At 44.8% G+C, this 15,640-nt stretch overlaps 1 protein-coding gene and 1 long non-coding RNA gene across 15 annotated transcripts in view; both read right to left on the bottom strand.

The window, feature by feature from the left end:
- Nucleotides 1–679: 679 nt before the first annotated feature.
- On the bottom strand, nt 680–11,669 carry LOC120325063. The gene is made up of 4 exons (XR_005566874.1): nt 11,419–11,669; nt 10,019–10,284; nt 1,403–1,536; nt 680–728 (listed from the first exon to the last, which is right to left on the bottom strand). It is a non-coding gene; the product is annotated as an uncharacterized LOC120325063 (long non-coding RNA).
- Nucleotides 11,670–12,901: 1,232 nt separating this feature from the next.
- Nucleotides 12,902–15,640, bottom strand: part of PECAM1 (platelet and endothelial cell adhesion molecule 1) — a 43,189-nt gene continuing 40,450 nt past the window's right edge. For all 14 annotated transcript variants that reach the window (XM_039390306.1, XM_039390303.1, XM_039390307.1 and 11 more), the window contains one exon: nt 12,902–14,456. In XM_039390306.1, coding sequence (XP_039246240.1) covers nt 14,427–14,456 — 30 coding nt within the window. In that variant the 3' untranslated portion in view covers nt 12,902–14,426. The remainder of the gene's footprint in view (nt 14,457–15,640) is intronic.

Below are 15,640 nucleotides of genomic sequence, written 5' to 3'. Positions count from 1 at the left end.
AAACGTGCCCTAGCAGAGGTCGTTTTATTTACCCTTCGTATTTACCAATTAGCAGCGCACAGGGAGAAAAAAATTAATTCTGTGTCAGAAGGTTGTTTTCCCAATAATGGTGTCTTGCAATAAATTACAGCCTCACCACTGCTTTTACCCTTCACTTAATTGCTGTTGCTTCTGAGGGCAGTTCATAATGACATTACAACATTACACTGGGTCAGACTCATGCTGGCCTTGGCTGCCCAGGCTCCTTTAGCTCACCCTTGGGTTAATTTGGCTGTGTCAATTCTCTTCTCCTTAATAATTTCAGTTCGAATTAAAACATAATCCTATGAGATCTTTCAGACTCTTTATTTCATACCAGTGTTCAAATTTGTGATACTTTATAAGGTGATGAGACAACAGTAATTTATTTACTAGCCAACATTTAGTGGGAGATGTGAGCAGAATTCAAATTACTCCAAACTAGCTAATGCAAAGAGTTAAATACACAATATTAATTTTCAAATAGTTTCCTGTCTGCAGCTATAGTTCAGCCAAGGTTTGGCATCCTTTTATATCAGGCATTATATACATGGTTCATGATAGGGTTTGCAGTCTAGTTCAAAAGGAGGTGCAGATAGCACTCAAACTGCTTTGCTCTTCACATTGCAGCAACAATCCAGTGCTTGTGGAAGTGAATTTTCACCAGCATATTTGAGTTCTGATTTTAAAACCAGGATTCCTGCAGATAACTGGAAAACCAGAGTTACTGAGAGGGGTCAGCACCTGGCAAAACCCGCTTCAGTGAGGAATGGTCTGAGCTCACCAAATGGATGGTAGAGCCTTCAAGCTGTTTGATGTCTGAGCACTAAATTCAGCAGTCTGAAGGCTCCCTGAGCTGCAGGATCCCAACAAAAGACTGCATTGTGTGAGCATCACTGCATCACCTTAATTTAGTCTTATTTAATTAAAAAGGCAACATTCTATTTGAAATATATGTACAAGTGTATTCAATCACCTAGGACAGGTTTCTGTTCATGGCTGTCCTTGTATACAGGCAGACCTTTGAATCATTATACAGTGCTGATGTTAATGTTTCCAAAGTCTGGAGATAAGATAATGGTGGTTTTCTTAACAACAGCTTTTCCCTGCAGGAACAGAGCCTATGGCTGAAACTGTGACTGGTGGGTTAGTTTTAGCCTTGTTAAACTATAAGCAACTCACTAGAGCTTCTGAAGCTTTTTCTGCCCTCTCTTTGCACATGAGTTAGACAACATATGGCCTAAAAAGCCTGACCTCAAGAGAAATATTTTTGCACCTGAAATGAGGGGCTCAGCAGAGGCTTCTTCCATAGTGTGCTGAGCAAAGGCTGGAGCCAGTCAGTGGGAAGAACTGGACACAAGCTGTGTCTGACCAGGGTACCTACCTCTGGGCTCCGTGGTCTCTTGGGAATCCTCTTCTAAATGTGGAAGAAGGGGAAAAGGAAAAATCTCTGAACTTTTTAATCGCTCAATGCTGTAGGAATGAATCCTTTTGTTGGATAATTATCTTCTTCCTATCCTACAAAAAGACAATGGAATAAAGTAATGCTTTTTTATTTTAATATTTCAGTATCCTGTGTATAAATACACAGTCATTCTGAGAAACAGCAGCCTGCAGGCTCTAGGAACAGGTATGTACAGTCAGGAGCTGCTTTTGAAAAAAATTACTTTAATCTTTTAGAATATGTGAGGGAGACATTTAAATATATTTAAAAGCACTGCTTGAGCGGGCTGTAAAATAATAAGTAATATTTCTCCGCCAGAACTACTGTGAGGCTCAGTTCCCTTCTATGTAATGCCCCCATCAGAATTTCACAGCTCAGGGCAGTTTAAAGCTTCTACTTTTGTGAGAAAAGAACATTACATGAGCTTTGGGGTTCCACGTGGTTTTCACAAATCTCATTTGCCGTCAGATGCCGGGGAAGACCCGGGAGCTGCAGGACAGGCCTTGCAGTTTTATCCTGAGAAGCTTTAAAGGGAATGAGGCAGCAGCTGTGCCTGAGTGCGGGAATCTTGGCACACACGGGGCTGTGTGTGTGTGTGAGAACAGCTTTACTCTTGGTTTGTTTGGTTGCCAGTGGTAAAATATTAAATGCAATGGAAAGAGGCTTAGCATGGAAAAGACAACAAGGCTCCAGCCCACTCAGTGTGTGCAGAGCCCAACAAGGGCTGGCAAGGCCGAGGCTTCCCAGGGAGCTTCAGCTGGCCCTGATGGTGGGTATGGAGGAGAGCTGGAGCTTCCTGAGTGCCACCCTCCTTCCACTCCACAACCACAGTGTCCTCAGCACCCCCCAATTCTCCCCCACCAACGGTTTCTGTGCTATCTTTGGACCTGAATTCTCTACATTGCAAATTGCCCATCCTGGCACCCAGCCCATCACTTCTCCCCTCACTGATCCCAGTTCCTGGCACAAAGGAGCACAGCCTGGTCATGCCCTCCTCAGGGAGCCTCCCCAGCCAGCTCCCCAAGCCTGGCTCTGACTCTGCTTCTAAAATGCCCCTGGGAACTGCAGAAACCCTGAGCTCTTGTTGCATCCTGTGCTAAAGCACATTATTCTGGGGTTTGGGGGTGTTTTTTTTATTACTGCTTCATTTTTAAAGCTGAGCTGAGGATAGATCCTCTATTATTAAAGGCTCCTAAATTGCCAAGTATCAGTGGAGAAATAGCTTTATGCAACTCCTCACATCAGAGAAGTCACATTTCCAGAGTCAGAGGAGGTTCCAACTTCCACCTGTCTCTGCAGCTGGGGGTGAGGTACAGGGAGCAGCAGCACAGCCTCTGGTGGCTGCCAGGAGGTGAAGTGGGTTCACAGAACAGGCTGAATCAAGGCCAGCAAGGTGTGCAGAGGTAGAACATGCTGTCAAGGTGACACCCAGAGGCAGAGCTCTTCCCAGGGAAGGTACTGGGTCAAACACTTTGAGTGCTGTGAATTTGCACTGATCTCTCTCAGACTTGCAAAACATTTGTGATGTTTCTCACAGCTCTCCCCAACACTGAGTCCAGACAGGGGGAATGGCCAGTGCACACCTAGAGCAGTGATGCCACCTCTCACAGGAGAAGAGGGGAGTCCCTGTGCTGTGCAGAACAGCCACGTGCCTGCTGCCAAAGTCACAGCAAGGTTGGAAGAGCTGGTATCTGTATTTCAGTGTACCTGGCAAATGCACAAAACTCTAAAAGCCTGAAATTTGATCTGCACATGGTGGAGAAGTCAATACCTCTCCCTCCACAGAGACCTTGGTGAGTTAGAATATTCTGGCTGAGTGCTGGAGTCCTCAGGAGAGCAACTGTGACAAAATACAAAGCTGGGGGAAGATTGGGGGACACTGGACTACATTTTGTCTGGGCAGGTCTTACACCACAAAGCCTTGACAATAACAGCAGATGCTACAGACCATTTTCTATTAATCAGGAAAAGCAAAGCACAAAATGAACAGTGGGGTGTCCTGACCTTTTAGCTGTCAAATCATTCACCTATTTTAAATCTACAAGTAAATTTAGTCCTGCCAGTGCAGAACAGCTGAAGATACATATTTAAATCAGGCACACATGCTGCCAGTTTTCCACATGCACAGGTCTGCCACAGGAGCATTAACAGAGCCAGCAGTGCCCTCCTGCTCCTGCCTGGCAGATGCTGAGGTTCTACACTGATGGGCTTAATTTAAATGGTTAGTAAAGGGAAAAAAGAGCACTGACTATAGACTGGAAATGAACAGCAGCTTCAGATACACAACTCCAAACCAACTGTCCAATATACAGCATGAGCTAGGTCTGTAATGATTTTTTGGGGGGAGAAGGAGAACATATGGTCAGGTCATCTATGATGATTTCATTGTCCTCTGTCTTCACGGGGAAAGTCAGAAAAATTAATCCAAATTAATCACATGCGTGACTTGAAAGTTACACTGGAGTCCTGCGTGAGTGCTGCTGCTCAGCGTTAAAGTGGCCTTCATTTGATTTAACTTTCCTCCTTTTCAAAGTGAAGTACACTAAATCAGATTAATGCCACTTAATTCTGAATATGAATATCTGCATAGGGTTTAATAGAATTTAACTAATCTACTTTAAAATATAATTCAGCTAAGGTTTCCTGAGTATCCCCTTCGAGGAAAGACTCACATCAATAGACTTAATGGGAATTGTTCCTGGATTGTGTTGGCATGAGGTCAAAAGTGACTCAAAACATCACTATCATAAAAATAGTCACATCTTGCTCTGATGTCTTTGTTCTGAGAGCATTAATATCCAGCCCAGAGCTGAATGTATATCTGGTGAAATAGAATCAGAAACTGTAGCATGAAGTGAATTCTTTGTTACAAAAGAGGGATAAAACACTGGCTTTGGTTTCTCCAAATGAGATGGAGAACTGGCACAGATGGTCAGGATCATTTCTATGTTCTGAAGGTGTAAACAACAGCATTGTTTTCATAAAGCTGATATCACTTAGGTTGTCATGCAGTTCTAGACAGAGTAATTTCAAACCTGAATGTTGCTTCGAGCCTTTATTTACGTGAACTTCACCGAGGTGTGAGGAACTGCAATCTGTGACATAATTAGTAACCTTTAACTGAGCAGCAGCATCGTTGTGGCCCATACCTGCACATCACAGAACAGACTCTACTGTCTATGCCAGTCAGTCCAGCTTTTTGGAATAAAGGGGCAAGGTCATCTTCTAACTGAGCTTTGCTGAGGAGACTGGGCTTAAACAACAAGAACATGAAGGTGCAGTCACACCACAGAACAAACAAGAGCCCAGCTCTGAAAGCAAACACAGGACTGGTGTTTTGCCATGTTAAAGAACTGCCTCTGACACAGCTTTCAGTACCTGTCCACCCACACAGAATCACCACAGCCAAGATCCAACCTTCCCTTCTCTCCCTACAACCAAACACCAGTGGCAGCTCTGTCCTGGCCCATTCCTTTAACAGATCTGACCCAGCCTCCAAAGCCAAATGTTCTCAGTGCTTCCACAGCTGGATTCTCATTCTGGACTTCACATCCTCCTTCTCTCCAACAACACTAACTGTACAGCACTTTGGGAGGAAAGCCTCTGCACAGAGACATATTAAATAACATCTCACTGTGCTAATCACTCAGGTGGCTAAATAAGGAACCTGTGCTCCTATGTGCCAATGCTCCTAACCTGAGGCTACCTAATTTAGGCAATGGGAAGGGAGAGGCACCTCCAGAGGGCAGTTCCAAACAGGACTCTCAGTGGCAGTACTGGAGAGCAGAGCAGCCTCAGCTCAGACATGCCAGGTGGGTGCCCACTGTGAGGCACTGAGAATACTCCTCTCACCATCCCTGTGCAATTTTAGTGACCTGATGCATAATCCAGTCTCCAAACCTGACCAGTTGCCCTGTCCAGCTTCCACAGCCATCTTCTATTGCTGCCTACTGCAAACAGCATCACACCGAGCAGGACGACATCTGGCTCCATGTGATCTTGGGTTTTTTCAGTGCCATTAAATCTTTCAGTCAAGTAATCTATCAAACCAGAATGCCTGAGTCGAAATGTCAAGTGCTGATAGATAATGTGGTATGTTTTTCACATAAATCCAGGGAAATATACTAAGGAATCTGATAGGTACACGGATAGTCTGCCCTGGAATAAAAAGTGAACTAAACACAGTCTTAAGCTTTTAGAACATCAAATCCAGATTCCAGGCAATATTAAAACCTTCCAGATTTGAGGGAGACTCACCAGTGCTGCCTTCCACTGCATTTAGACAGAGAATTAATCTTGATATTCAAAGCCTTCCAAGACTTGCATATTTTAAAAATAGCAAAATTTATTTCTTTTGAAGTATGGGCTTGTTACAGCTATTTAGGAACCTCTTACTCAAGTCAGATGGATCTTGAGCCTCCCCTGGGGATTGTTTAGATGTCAGTGTGCATCCATTAACAGATTGGAAACTGTCCAGGACAATATTGCAAGAAAACACGCCATGTCCAGGCTTCCTTTCTGTTTCTTCCCCTCTTAAATAGAACTCTGAGTAGGTCCCTACAAATTAATCCAAGGTTAAATATGATGAGTAGGGCAAGGAATGCAAAGAAACTCGAATGAGTATTAGAAATGCATCCTGCTCATTGGTCAGCAGGGTATTTCTCTGCAGTGGGAAGAGTAAAAACTTCACTTGGGCAGTGAGAGTCTCATCTTGCCCCAATTCCTTCACATATTCCTGTTGTCACTGACAATAAATGTGCAAAGGTCTTACTTTTTCACCAGCACAATGCCACATGCTGAGTGTCCAACCCTAATTCCATCCAGACACAGAGTTCAGGCAAAAGCTTATGACCCCAACAGGTTTAATGTTGCCTTTCATTGGATATTCCTTTGTGAAAGGAACAACCAAGCTCTTGTACACAGGCAGGCAGCTGAAAGGAACAACCACCCGAGAAACAAGGCAAAAGGGTAAACCTGGAGGAGAAGCTGATGCATTCAAGGTTTCTGCCAGCTGAGAAAGGCTGGCTTTGAAGATGCAGGAGGAGGGCAGTGCTTGGAGTGATGGTGAGTCCCAGGGTCTGGTAGGATCAGCCTTCCTCAAAACCAGGTAGAGCCATATAAACCCTGCAAGAATGACCTTGAGCAAAAAAAGGCTGCTGAAGTGCTTCTGGACAAGTGCTGGCTGAAAGGACTGAAACTGCATGCAGAGAAAGAGAATATCATCTGATTCCTCCTCTGTTCAAGGAAATGGAATTTTGTACTTTCTTTGTAAATGAAAGGGTTGCATCAAAGTACCTAAGTGATCAATTTTCCCTGCTATTGGAAACAATCTGCTGGGCCTAAAACCATCTAAGTGCTTTGGTCAAAGATGGGGAATAAAAGCTCCATTCATTTCCTCGTGGAAAGGCAACACCTTCATCCCTTTGACTGCAAGTGCACAGAGCCTGAAAAGCCAAGGATGCATGAAAGGTGATTGCTGTGCTGAGAACATGAGGGCTGCTGACACTTCTCTGCCCTCAACCTTGGCTTTCACTGACAGAAGTACAAAGTAGGTGTAAAGCAGCTACCAAGTGATTTTGCACCGGTGGAAACGGCTCCAGAAACCAGAGCAATCAGGACAATCAGTCGGTGGGAGCACACAGCCCTCTCTGTGTTTGTAGGCAGTGAAGGAAACACAGATGTGACCTTTGTCAGGCAGTCACTGCACTCATTAATGCGTCAGAGATAATAACTGTTACACACGAAAATCTGACCTACATATGCTACACAAGAGGAAAAGGCAACAATTTACTTAAGACTCCATTATACTGTTAATGATTATAAGCTGAAAAATTAGAGCATAAGGCAGGAAACTTGTAATTAAAAAGCATCAATTATCATTGTCTCCTTGTAGGGGACATTAGTCAGGTTTGCTTTCCACAGTCCCACTGGGAATACAGATAGACACGTAGGACTGGGTGATTCATCCTGCAACGGTCAGAGAGGAATCAACTCAGTGGGAGAAGATCAGCTTCAGGAAAAAGAATATGATTTAAAAAAGAAAGGAAAAGAAAATAACGACAGTTAAAGACAGCCCTCTCAGGGTTTCTCATTCGACAAAGCACAGGTGTGTGTCAGGCCAGCCCCAGGCTCCCTCCAGCGATGACTAACCGGGACTCACACACCGTACACAATGTTCTGAGGCTCCAGGGCTGAGCCAGCTCATACCTTCAGTCATGCTGAACATACCATCCCTCTGCAGAGATCAGCCAGTGCCCGAGCGCCCCGGCAGGATCTCTCTTCAGAAGGCTGCATAATTCCTCTCTCTGCTCCCTGAGGGTCCCTGACTCCCAGGTGGACACATTGCCTGCAGGCTGTTTGAGGCTCAGCACCCTCAGGTGGAACCAGTTTTTCCACAGTGCCAACACATGCTGTAGGTACAGTCAGAGCTGTTCTTCCAGCCCTGAGGAATACCCTGAGCCAGGTTCACTGAGGTGGTTCTCTGCTGTTCTCCTTGTCTCTATGCCAACATTTCCAGGAGTCCAGGGCAGTGCAAAATACTAAATCCTTATCTGGAGGCCACAAAATCAGAGTTCTGGGAGTGTCAATGAAGGATTTCACCTGACTGTGGGAAGCACTGGCCAAAGCAACTGAAGCAATCCAGGCTGTCAGGTCCTGATTCCCTGCCTGGGTGACACAGGCACAGGCAGTGGCTGGAAAATGGGATCTGGCATTTTGCAAGCAAGGACTGCACTCAGACACTCTTGACTTTACCTGATTCCAGCTCTGCAGTGGATCACTCTGCAGAATCACAGCTCATCTCCAGCTTCTGCCTCATAACAGATATTGCAGCTCTCAGCATTCCTAAATATGAAAGTCTTGCTCTTTAAATCTCCTGTTCTTTAATGAGCATGAAGTTGAAACAAAAATGTAAAAACCAACTCAAACAGTAATAAAATCAAAACTAAGCTTTGCATTATGGGAGACTGTGGGATTTTCATCATTACCATTTATTCAAAAGCAATCTATATTTCCTATTGACAATCTCATGTTAATTTAATAACCTGGGTGGCCGCAATTTTTGTTAATTGACTTACACTCTGACCACAACTTAATAGACCTAACAATTTTTTCTTCCATTGCACTCTCACAGACTGTTATCAAGCAGAGACACCAAATTCACTCCTTCCAGTAATACCAGGACTCAGCCCATTTAAGACGAACCCCTCATCTTTGTCCCACTGATGTCAACTTCTCTATCTCTCTGCTCCTGAGGAAAGACCAGCAGCTCTCATTTTCACTGCCTTGGAAGCATTTATCCCCACACGAGGCAGAGAGTTCCCTAAGGAAAAGGTGGGGCTGGAAGGTGGTGATTTCACTTGGGAGATGACACAGTTCCACAGTTTACTGCTGATTGGAGCTTGAGCCACTCCAGAAGATCCCACTAGGAAAGAGCCTGGGAGGGCAGTGGGAGCCCTGGGGAGCTCAGGGTTTGGCACAGATTAGTTCCATGAGGACAGAGCCAGTCAGGGCTGTCAGCTCGTCACCTCTGAGCAACCCGACTTCACAGGCCAGACTCTTCTGCCCTTGTAGCACTGTCTCATTGATTTGCAAAGTGAAACTGTGCCAGTCACAGTGGAGACTTGGCTCTGCCTGGAGTTAAACAGTGGATAAACAAGAAGCCAGTGCAGAGGATTCAAAGCCTAGCTCTCCCTGTGCAGTGTTGACAGTGCTTTGTGGAAACAGGTGATTTCAGCAGTCACAGCTCCTCTGCAAGCACTGAACGGGGCTTGGGTTCTGTCAGCTAAATACCAGTGTAATGGGATGTTTCCTTTTGAAGCACACATTCCCAGTGCCAGTATCTCAGCCTGTGTATCACAGGCCCCTCAGTGCCTCCTGACTCCATGTCCCCACACAGGACTGATACACCAACAGCACCAAAAATGAACCCTTTGTCTTCTTGGATCGATGGCGCCCTTACCTGCAACAGGGCTTTTTGTTAACAGATGTATTTTCTGCTTTTCCTAGTGGTCACAGGGCTACTACAAATACAGGAATTTTGTGACATACCACCTCCACAGCACTGATTCTGTCCCAGCACATTCCCCAGAGCATCACCAACACCATGAAGTGTGGATCTGTTAAGGTGACCAGACTGATGGGTTGTTTCTACCCAAACCTTCCACAGTCTGGAGGATTTCTCACCCCCAGCTCTGCTAACTCCTCTCTGTCTTTCATTTCATCTTATTTTTTTCATTTTTTTCCTTCATTGTAATAAGCCTTCATTTTAGGATCTCCTTTTATCTCCCAAGTAAAACATTAAAACAAAAAGACAACTACAGAAAAATCAGGGCAGTAACCAGAGGAATATGAACTGTCGCACTGGTCACTTCTGGTTTTCGTTCAGTGAAAAAACTGTCATATTTTCATTGCTCAAAAGGAGACCCTGATTTCATCTACCACTCTCAAGCTTTCAGAATTACACAGAAATATATTACTACTCTATTCATTTCAGAGGCAGATTCCATCTTTACCGTAAGTAACAGTTTAGTTGTGGGATTTCTCCTCAAACAATACCTGTTGGATCTGAATTCCTCTTGGCCTTGGGAGTGTGGTCAGAACTGTGTGAGGTCCATTTCTAACACGCCGTTAGAAGTTCACACAGTCCAGTGCTCCTGCAGATCCAGATTGATGGGGCAGAGCCCGAGTGCCTTTGCAGTGGCTGCCTTGGCTTCTGCTGCTTTGTGCTAAATCTTTCATTTCAGCTTCATGCTGTTATTCTGTTTCTCTGTCATCAGGCTTTGCAGGTGACTCCCTCCCCGAGGAAACTGTGATTTCTTTTGCTATTAAATTTAAAATTTAACTACAGTGATTATTGCCTGTAATGGTGAGAATTTTTTCAGCCTTCCCACTCAGCATGTCTGTGGCTGGTGAGAAAATAAATTACCTGTATAAATACAAATGCTCACATTTAGCTGAAGCTTCCCATGCAAGCTACATTAAGCAAGTCTCTCGAATGGGAAGACTTGTGATTTAGAGTGGAGCATTTCAAAGCATGAAGGCAATAAAGCCCCGTTCTTTGTGATTCTTTAGACATGACAACTCGCTTATTACCTTCCAAATAACAGCAAAAGTGATGCTTATTTTGCTTTCACCAGCCTACTTAGAAAGGCCTTGACATTCTAAATAACAAAATGTGCTAGCACTTTAAATCTGTACTGATACTTTATTACTTTCAGTTTGATTTCTAGTTTAACTGAGGGGGGTGTTGTTTTACATGTGATAGCTTTGTTTTTCTCAAACTTTGTTTCTTTCCCCTGTTCCTGTCCTCTCCTTTCCTTGTTCCTTGTCCTCTTCTCTTCCCTGCCCCCAGAAGCTGTGGGCTCATGATGCAAGACAAGCTTAGGGATGAATTGCAGCATAAAGAACCTGAACAGAACCAATCTCATAAAGCAGCAGGTGGAACAAGCACATAACACCCCAGAAAAGTAAATAAACCGTGAGGTTTATCACCCACCGATGAACAGGATATTTACTCTGCTCAAAGTAGTGCCTCAGCATTTACAAACAATTCACTAACTACGGAAGAAGAGGGGAAGGAGCCATGGCTGGGAGGTTTACACTGCATTTAGGAAACTCTTCACAGAAGCACAATGTGCTGAGCTGGAAGGGACCCACAAGGATCATCAAGCCTAACTCTTAACCCTGCACAGGACCATCCCCAAGAGTCACACCCTGTGCCTGAGAGGATCATCCAAACGCTGCCTGAGCTCTGGCAGCCTTGGGGCTGTGCCCACTGCCCTGGGGAGCCTGGTCAGTGCCCAACCACCTCTGGGGGAAGAACCTTTGCCTGAGATCCAACCTGACCTGTCCCTGTCCCCACAGAGCAGAGCTCAGGGCCTGCCCCTCCTCTTCCCTCACGAGGAAGCTGGAACTGCAGTGAGGTCTCCTCTCAGTCTCCTCCAGACTGAACTCACCAAGTGCCCTCAGCCGCCCCTCGAGGCCCTCCACCATCTTCGCTGCCCTCCTTTGGACGCTCTCTAATGGCTTAATACCTTCTTTAAGAGCGGCTCAGTCTATTTATTAATTAAAAGCGCAGGAAGCCATCCCAGCACCGGGGCCTTCCCCTCACACCCCCCAGGCTCGGGGACCCGCCGTTCCCCCGGCGGCCACCAGGGGTCAGCGCGGGAGCGGCGGCGCTGAGGGCGCTGCCCCGGGCCCGGCACATCCCGGGAGGGACCGGCACAAACACCCCCCAAGGAGCACAGAGGCACCCTCCGCACGAGAAAATACGCGGCTGGAAATGAAAAAATAAAAAAATAAAAAAATTTAAAACAAAAACAAACAAACAACAAAAAACCCCCAAACAGCGGCAAGGAGGAAGAGTCTGTTTGAAGCCTTTCTGTGTCTCACCGCTAAAGCCTCAGCTCTGTCATAGTGGAAATATTCCAAAGTTGCCCAAGTGAGGCCGTGTGGTGGGTAAGGCTTTCCCTGAATATGCTGGGTGGAAGCAGGATGTGGTGCTGTTGGTGGAATTGCTCGGACAAGGCAGGGCACAGAGATCCTGGGGATGTCCATCCCAAAGGACAAGGCACTGCATGGCTCAAAGGGCCTGGGCATGTGCCATCCCTTTGCCCTGCTCAGAAAGTAAATATTTACCCACACACCTCATTTTATATTTGCTGAGCTCAACTCGGTGACAACGTTGAAATCTGAATTTCGCTTGGTTGTTTTCAATCCCGTACTGTTTGAGCTCTAATCTGAGCTTCAGTCTGTTTCAGTAGCAGATTCAAGACTTACTTCCCAAATGTTTCCTATGGGATAATAAGGCCTTTTTTGGCATGTGCTCATATCAGGACTTTGGGTCTCCTTGCATAGCTGTTTACTTCATGGACCCATTTACCTTGTCTTCACTGGAGACATCTGCTGATCTAATGTCCCATATTTTGAATTACTTTTGTTATCTGCAAGACAAAACAGAAGGGTTTAAGCAGCACACAGCACTCTGAGAAATGGATAGCTCACATATGTTTCAGTAGGGCAAACAACTTGTATTAGACTAAATCTAAAATAATTTAGGATTATTCCAGACAAGAGACAAGCTGAAAGCGAGCAATGAATTGTCCCACTGCAGCTCCATCATGCCCAAGTGACATGCTGAAACTTCCCAGAAACCAGAGCATTCCCGAGCTGTGCCAGGGGCTGGGAAGGAGGAGCTTTTACATTTGTACTTTAGTAAAATACTTATGTGAACTCCCACACTGAATTCTTAAAACAATTTAGTGTATTTACCTGCTGCTGAACTCCAGCTCTGAGTGCCTGGAATCACTTGGTGCAGAGATGACAATTCCATATGCAAATCCATACGATGGATCTGTGTGGCTCATCACTAATAAAAAACCTCACAGGCATTCCTTTGCAAGTGGTCACTAACATGAATGTGCAAGATCCAATGCAAGGTTCAATTCAGAGTTTTCTTTATTAAAATACCTTTTCACATTCCTTATACTAAGGCATTTGCATGGACACTCGTGGGATGCTGAAGGAACATTTGTCAACAGAAAGAGCTGTGAAGTCAGTCAGTTGTGACAGGCTTGTGATACAAACAACATTTGCACAGGGAACAATAAATTAGAGATATTAGCCAGTAACTGGAGCTTGAAAATTTAAACACTTGGAATGAGGATATAAAACCCTTTTGTGTTCTGTGGTTGTTTTGCACCCTTGATGCAATGCTTAAAGCAGTAACTATGTATGTATACACAATCCACGGCCTTTCTTTCACTATTTTCTAATTAAAATGAGAACCTTCTTACCTGTGGCCCAGATCTTGTAGTAATTTAATCTGCAGTAAGAAAAGGAGAGCAATTGCAGTGCCAAAGGCCAGCTGGTTATGGGGCTGGGGACAGCATTTTTTCTGGTTTGTTTTGTGTTCTTTTTTTAAACTAATGCAGCTGAGATAAACATGGGCTGCAGAGATTAGATCCAGGTCCAGACTGGATCCATGTTAGTGGTTTATCATGCTATACAGAAAAAGGTTAGGTATGGAGTTCCATACTGGAGAAACTGGGCACAAGTATGACTTCAGATCGCTCCTAAAATCAAAGGAATAAAGATTATACATAACAGGATTTTCAGGTATAAACTCACTGACCTGGGTGCAGTATATCCACTCCCTGAAGACCTATCATAGAATCATCCAAAACAACTGTGATGGACAATCATTTCTTGAAGAACCATCACACCAAACTAACCAACAAGCACCAGACCTTCTAAAGAGGAAAAGCAGTTTAGCAAAGAATAAAGACTATTTGTGCCCCTCCTGATAGAAGCACTTGGTAAAGTCTGAATCTCACAACAGTTATTCAAGTTTTTCGAGCACCCAGAGCTCTCTCTTCTGTCAGGCCCTCCCTGCAGTGAAGCATCCCCAGGGCTAAAAGTGAGCTGGCTCCAAGCCTGGTAGCAGTCCAGCTGCTGCAGCACAGGGAGTTCAGCACAAGCTGCAGGATCAGAAAGTACATCCATGGCTGGCCAAGCTGTGCTGAGCTCTGCTCTGCCACAGAAGTGTCACTGATAACCAAGGTAGCAAGTTCAAAGCAAGCTTAGATATTTCTACGTCCTACTGGCATCCCAGCAGTCACTGCACTGTAGAAATGTGCTTCCTCAGCTGTAACTTCCCCTTTTGTTTCCTCAGAGAATGATGAATTGGAGGCAAAAAAAAAGGCTAAATTGCATTAGCAGGAGAAAATAAAAATGAGAACCTGGGTCAGTGGTTTCTAGAGCCACTTTCCTATGAGAATTTTTATTCGCAATTTTTTCCATTAAATGCTTTAGGAACATCTCTATTGTTCCCCCTAAGGAAATAAACTTTGAAAAGAAGAGTCTGGCAAACTCATAAATAACTGCTGCAGAGCCTTTGAAACATTTGCAACATCTTCCATCTTGGCTTGTTTTCTTCTCCCAGCTGATCTTTGAGATGACTGTTCTAAGTAGCATCAGGATGCCCTGATATTCTCTGTTGGCAACAAGAGCAAAAAAGAAAAAAACAAGGTGTGAGTATAAATGTGTCCCTACTCTCTTGCCCCATAACATATTCCTTAGAATGCTGCACAATGAGCTAATAGATATTCACAGTTCCCTGGGGAGATATTAGTATTATCTTCATCAGATATAAAAGGAAATAAGACAGTGGGAGATTTAGGTCAACAATTACAGGCTAGACTGCAATGCTGTTAATCACCAACATCTGCAAGCGGGTATTTACTTTTAAAAGTTGGATTTTTAAGGGAATTGCTGGCACTCAAGACATCTGGAAGTCAGATCCCGTATTTACTAGGAGATGTTCAGCTGCCACAATCAGATCCTCAGCTTCAGTTTGTGAGAAGGAAAACCTTTTCCTAAGGCTGATGTCTCCCAGGGAGCAACGCAGTGTTCAGCTTTGGGACACCATGTTCCTCCAAGAGCCTGGCTGCTGGGAAGAGGATATCTCCAGCACACAGCAGGGACAGAAACCTGGCACTGGGAACCACAACAGGCAGCGTGCAGATGGAGCGGTCCAGCCAATGGGAATGGGCAGAGAGAGATCCCAAAATTCATTGTTTTCACATTATAGGACAGAAATAATTCTGTCCACTGGGAATTCACAACTGTCAAGTCTTTCCTGACATTGGTTGCCAAAGCAAGTCTTCCTCCAAGAAATTTCTAAGAGTACATGGTGGCCTCTAACCTAATAGTTTAGTCTGTCAGCACCGAGGCGCCTCATTCCTTTTGTGGACTTACCCCCAAAGGATTTGCCCCATGAGTCAGAGGCAGGAATTCCTGGTTTATAATTCAGTGTTTATTTCAGAGTATCACCTTGTTTTTCATATCCTGACTGCCTGAAATCTCCCCCCCCCCCAATTCTAAATGGACACATCCTTCATCTTCCTTTCCTGTCTGAAACTACTGTGCCATGTCACTGTGCACAGTTAAACACATGCCAGCTCCTCCTTCAGAACTGGCTGTGTTGTGCTGGCAACGTGAGTTCCTTTACCACTGGGAAAATACTTTTGGGATCACTCAAGCAAGATGAGAAAGTAGCTGAATAACACCTAGAAATTGCACCAAATGGATGTAAATTGTACAGGTTTCTGTCTCAGAGGGCACACGCTGAGGCTGAGCAAACAGGCAGCTAAAAGTACACGATGTCCTGGCCAAGGC

Source organism: Pipra filicauda, unplaced genomic scaffold (genome assembly GCF_003945595.2).
Source record: "Pipra filicauda isolate LSUMZ 115617 unplaced genomic scaffold, ASM394559v2 scaffold80_size11013439_pilon, whole genome shotgun sequence".
Lineage (NCBI taxonomy): Eukaryota > Metazoa > Chordata > Aves > Passeriformes > Pipridae > Pipra > Pipra filicauda.
Note: the sequence above shows the minus strand (reverse complement) of the source record. Positions and strands in the feature narration are given on the sequence as shown.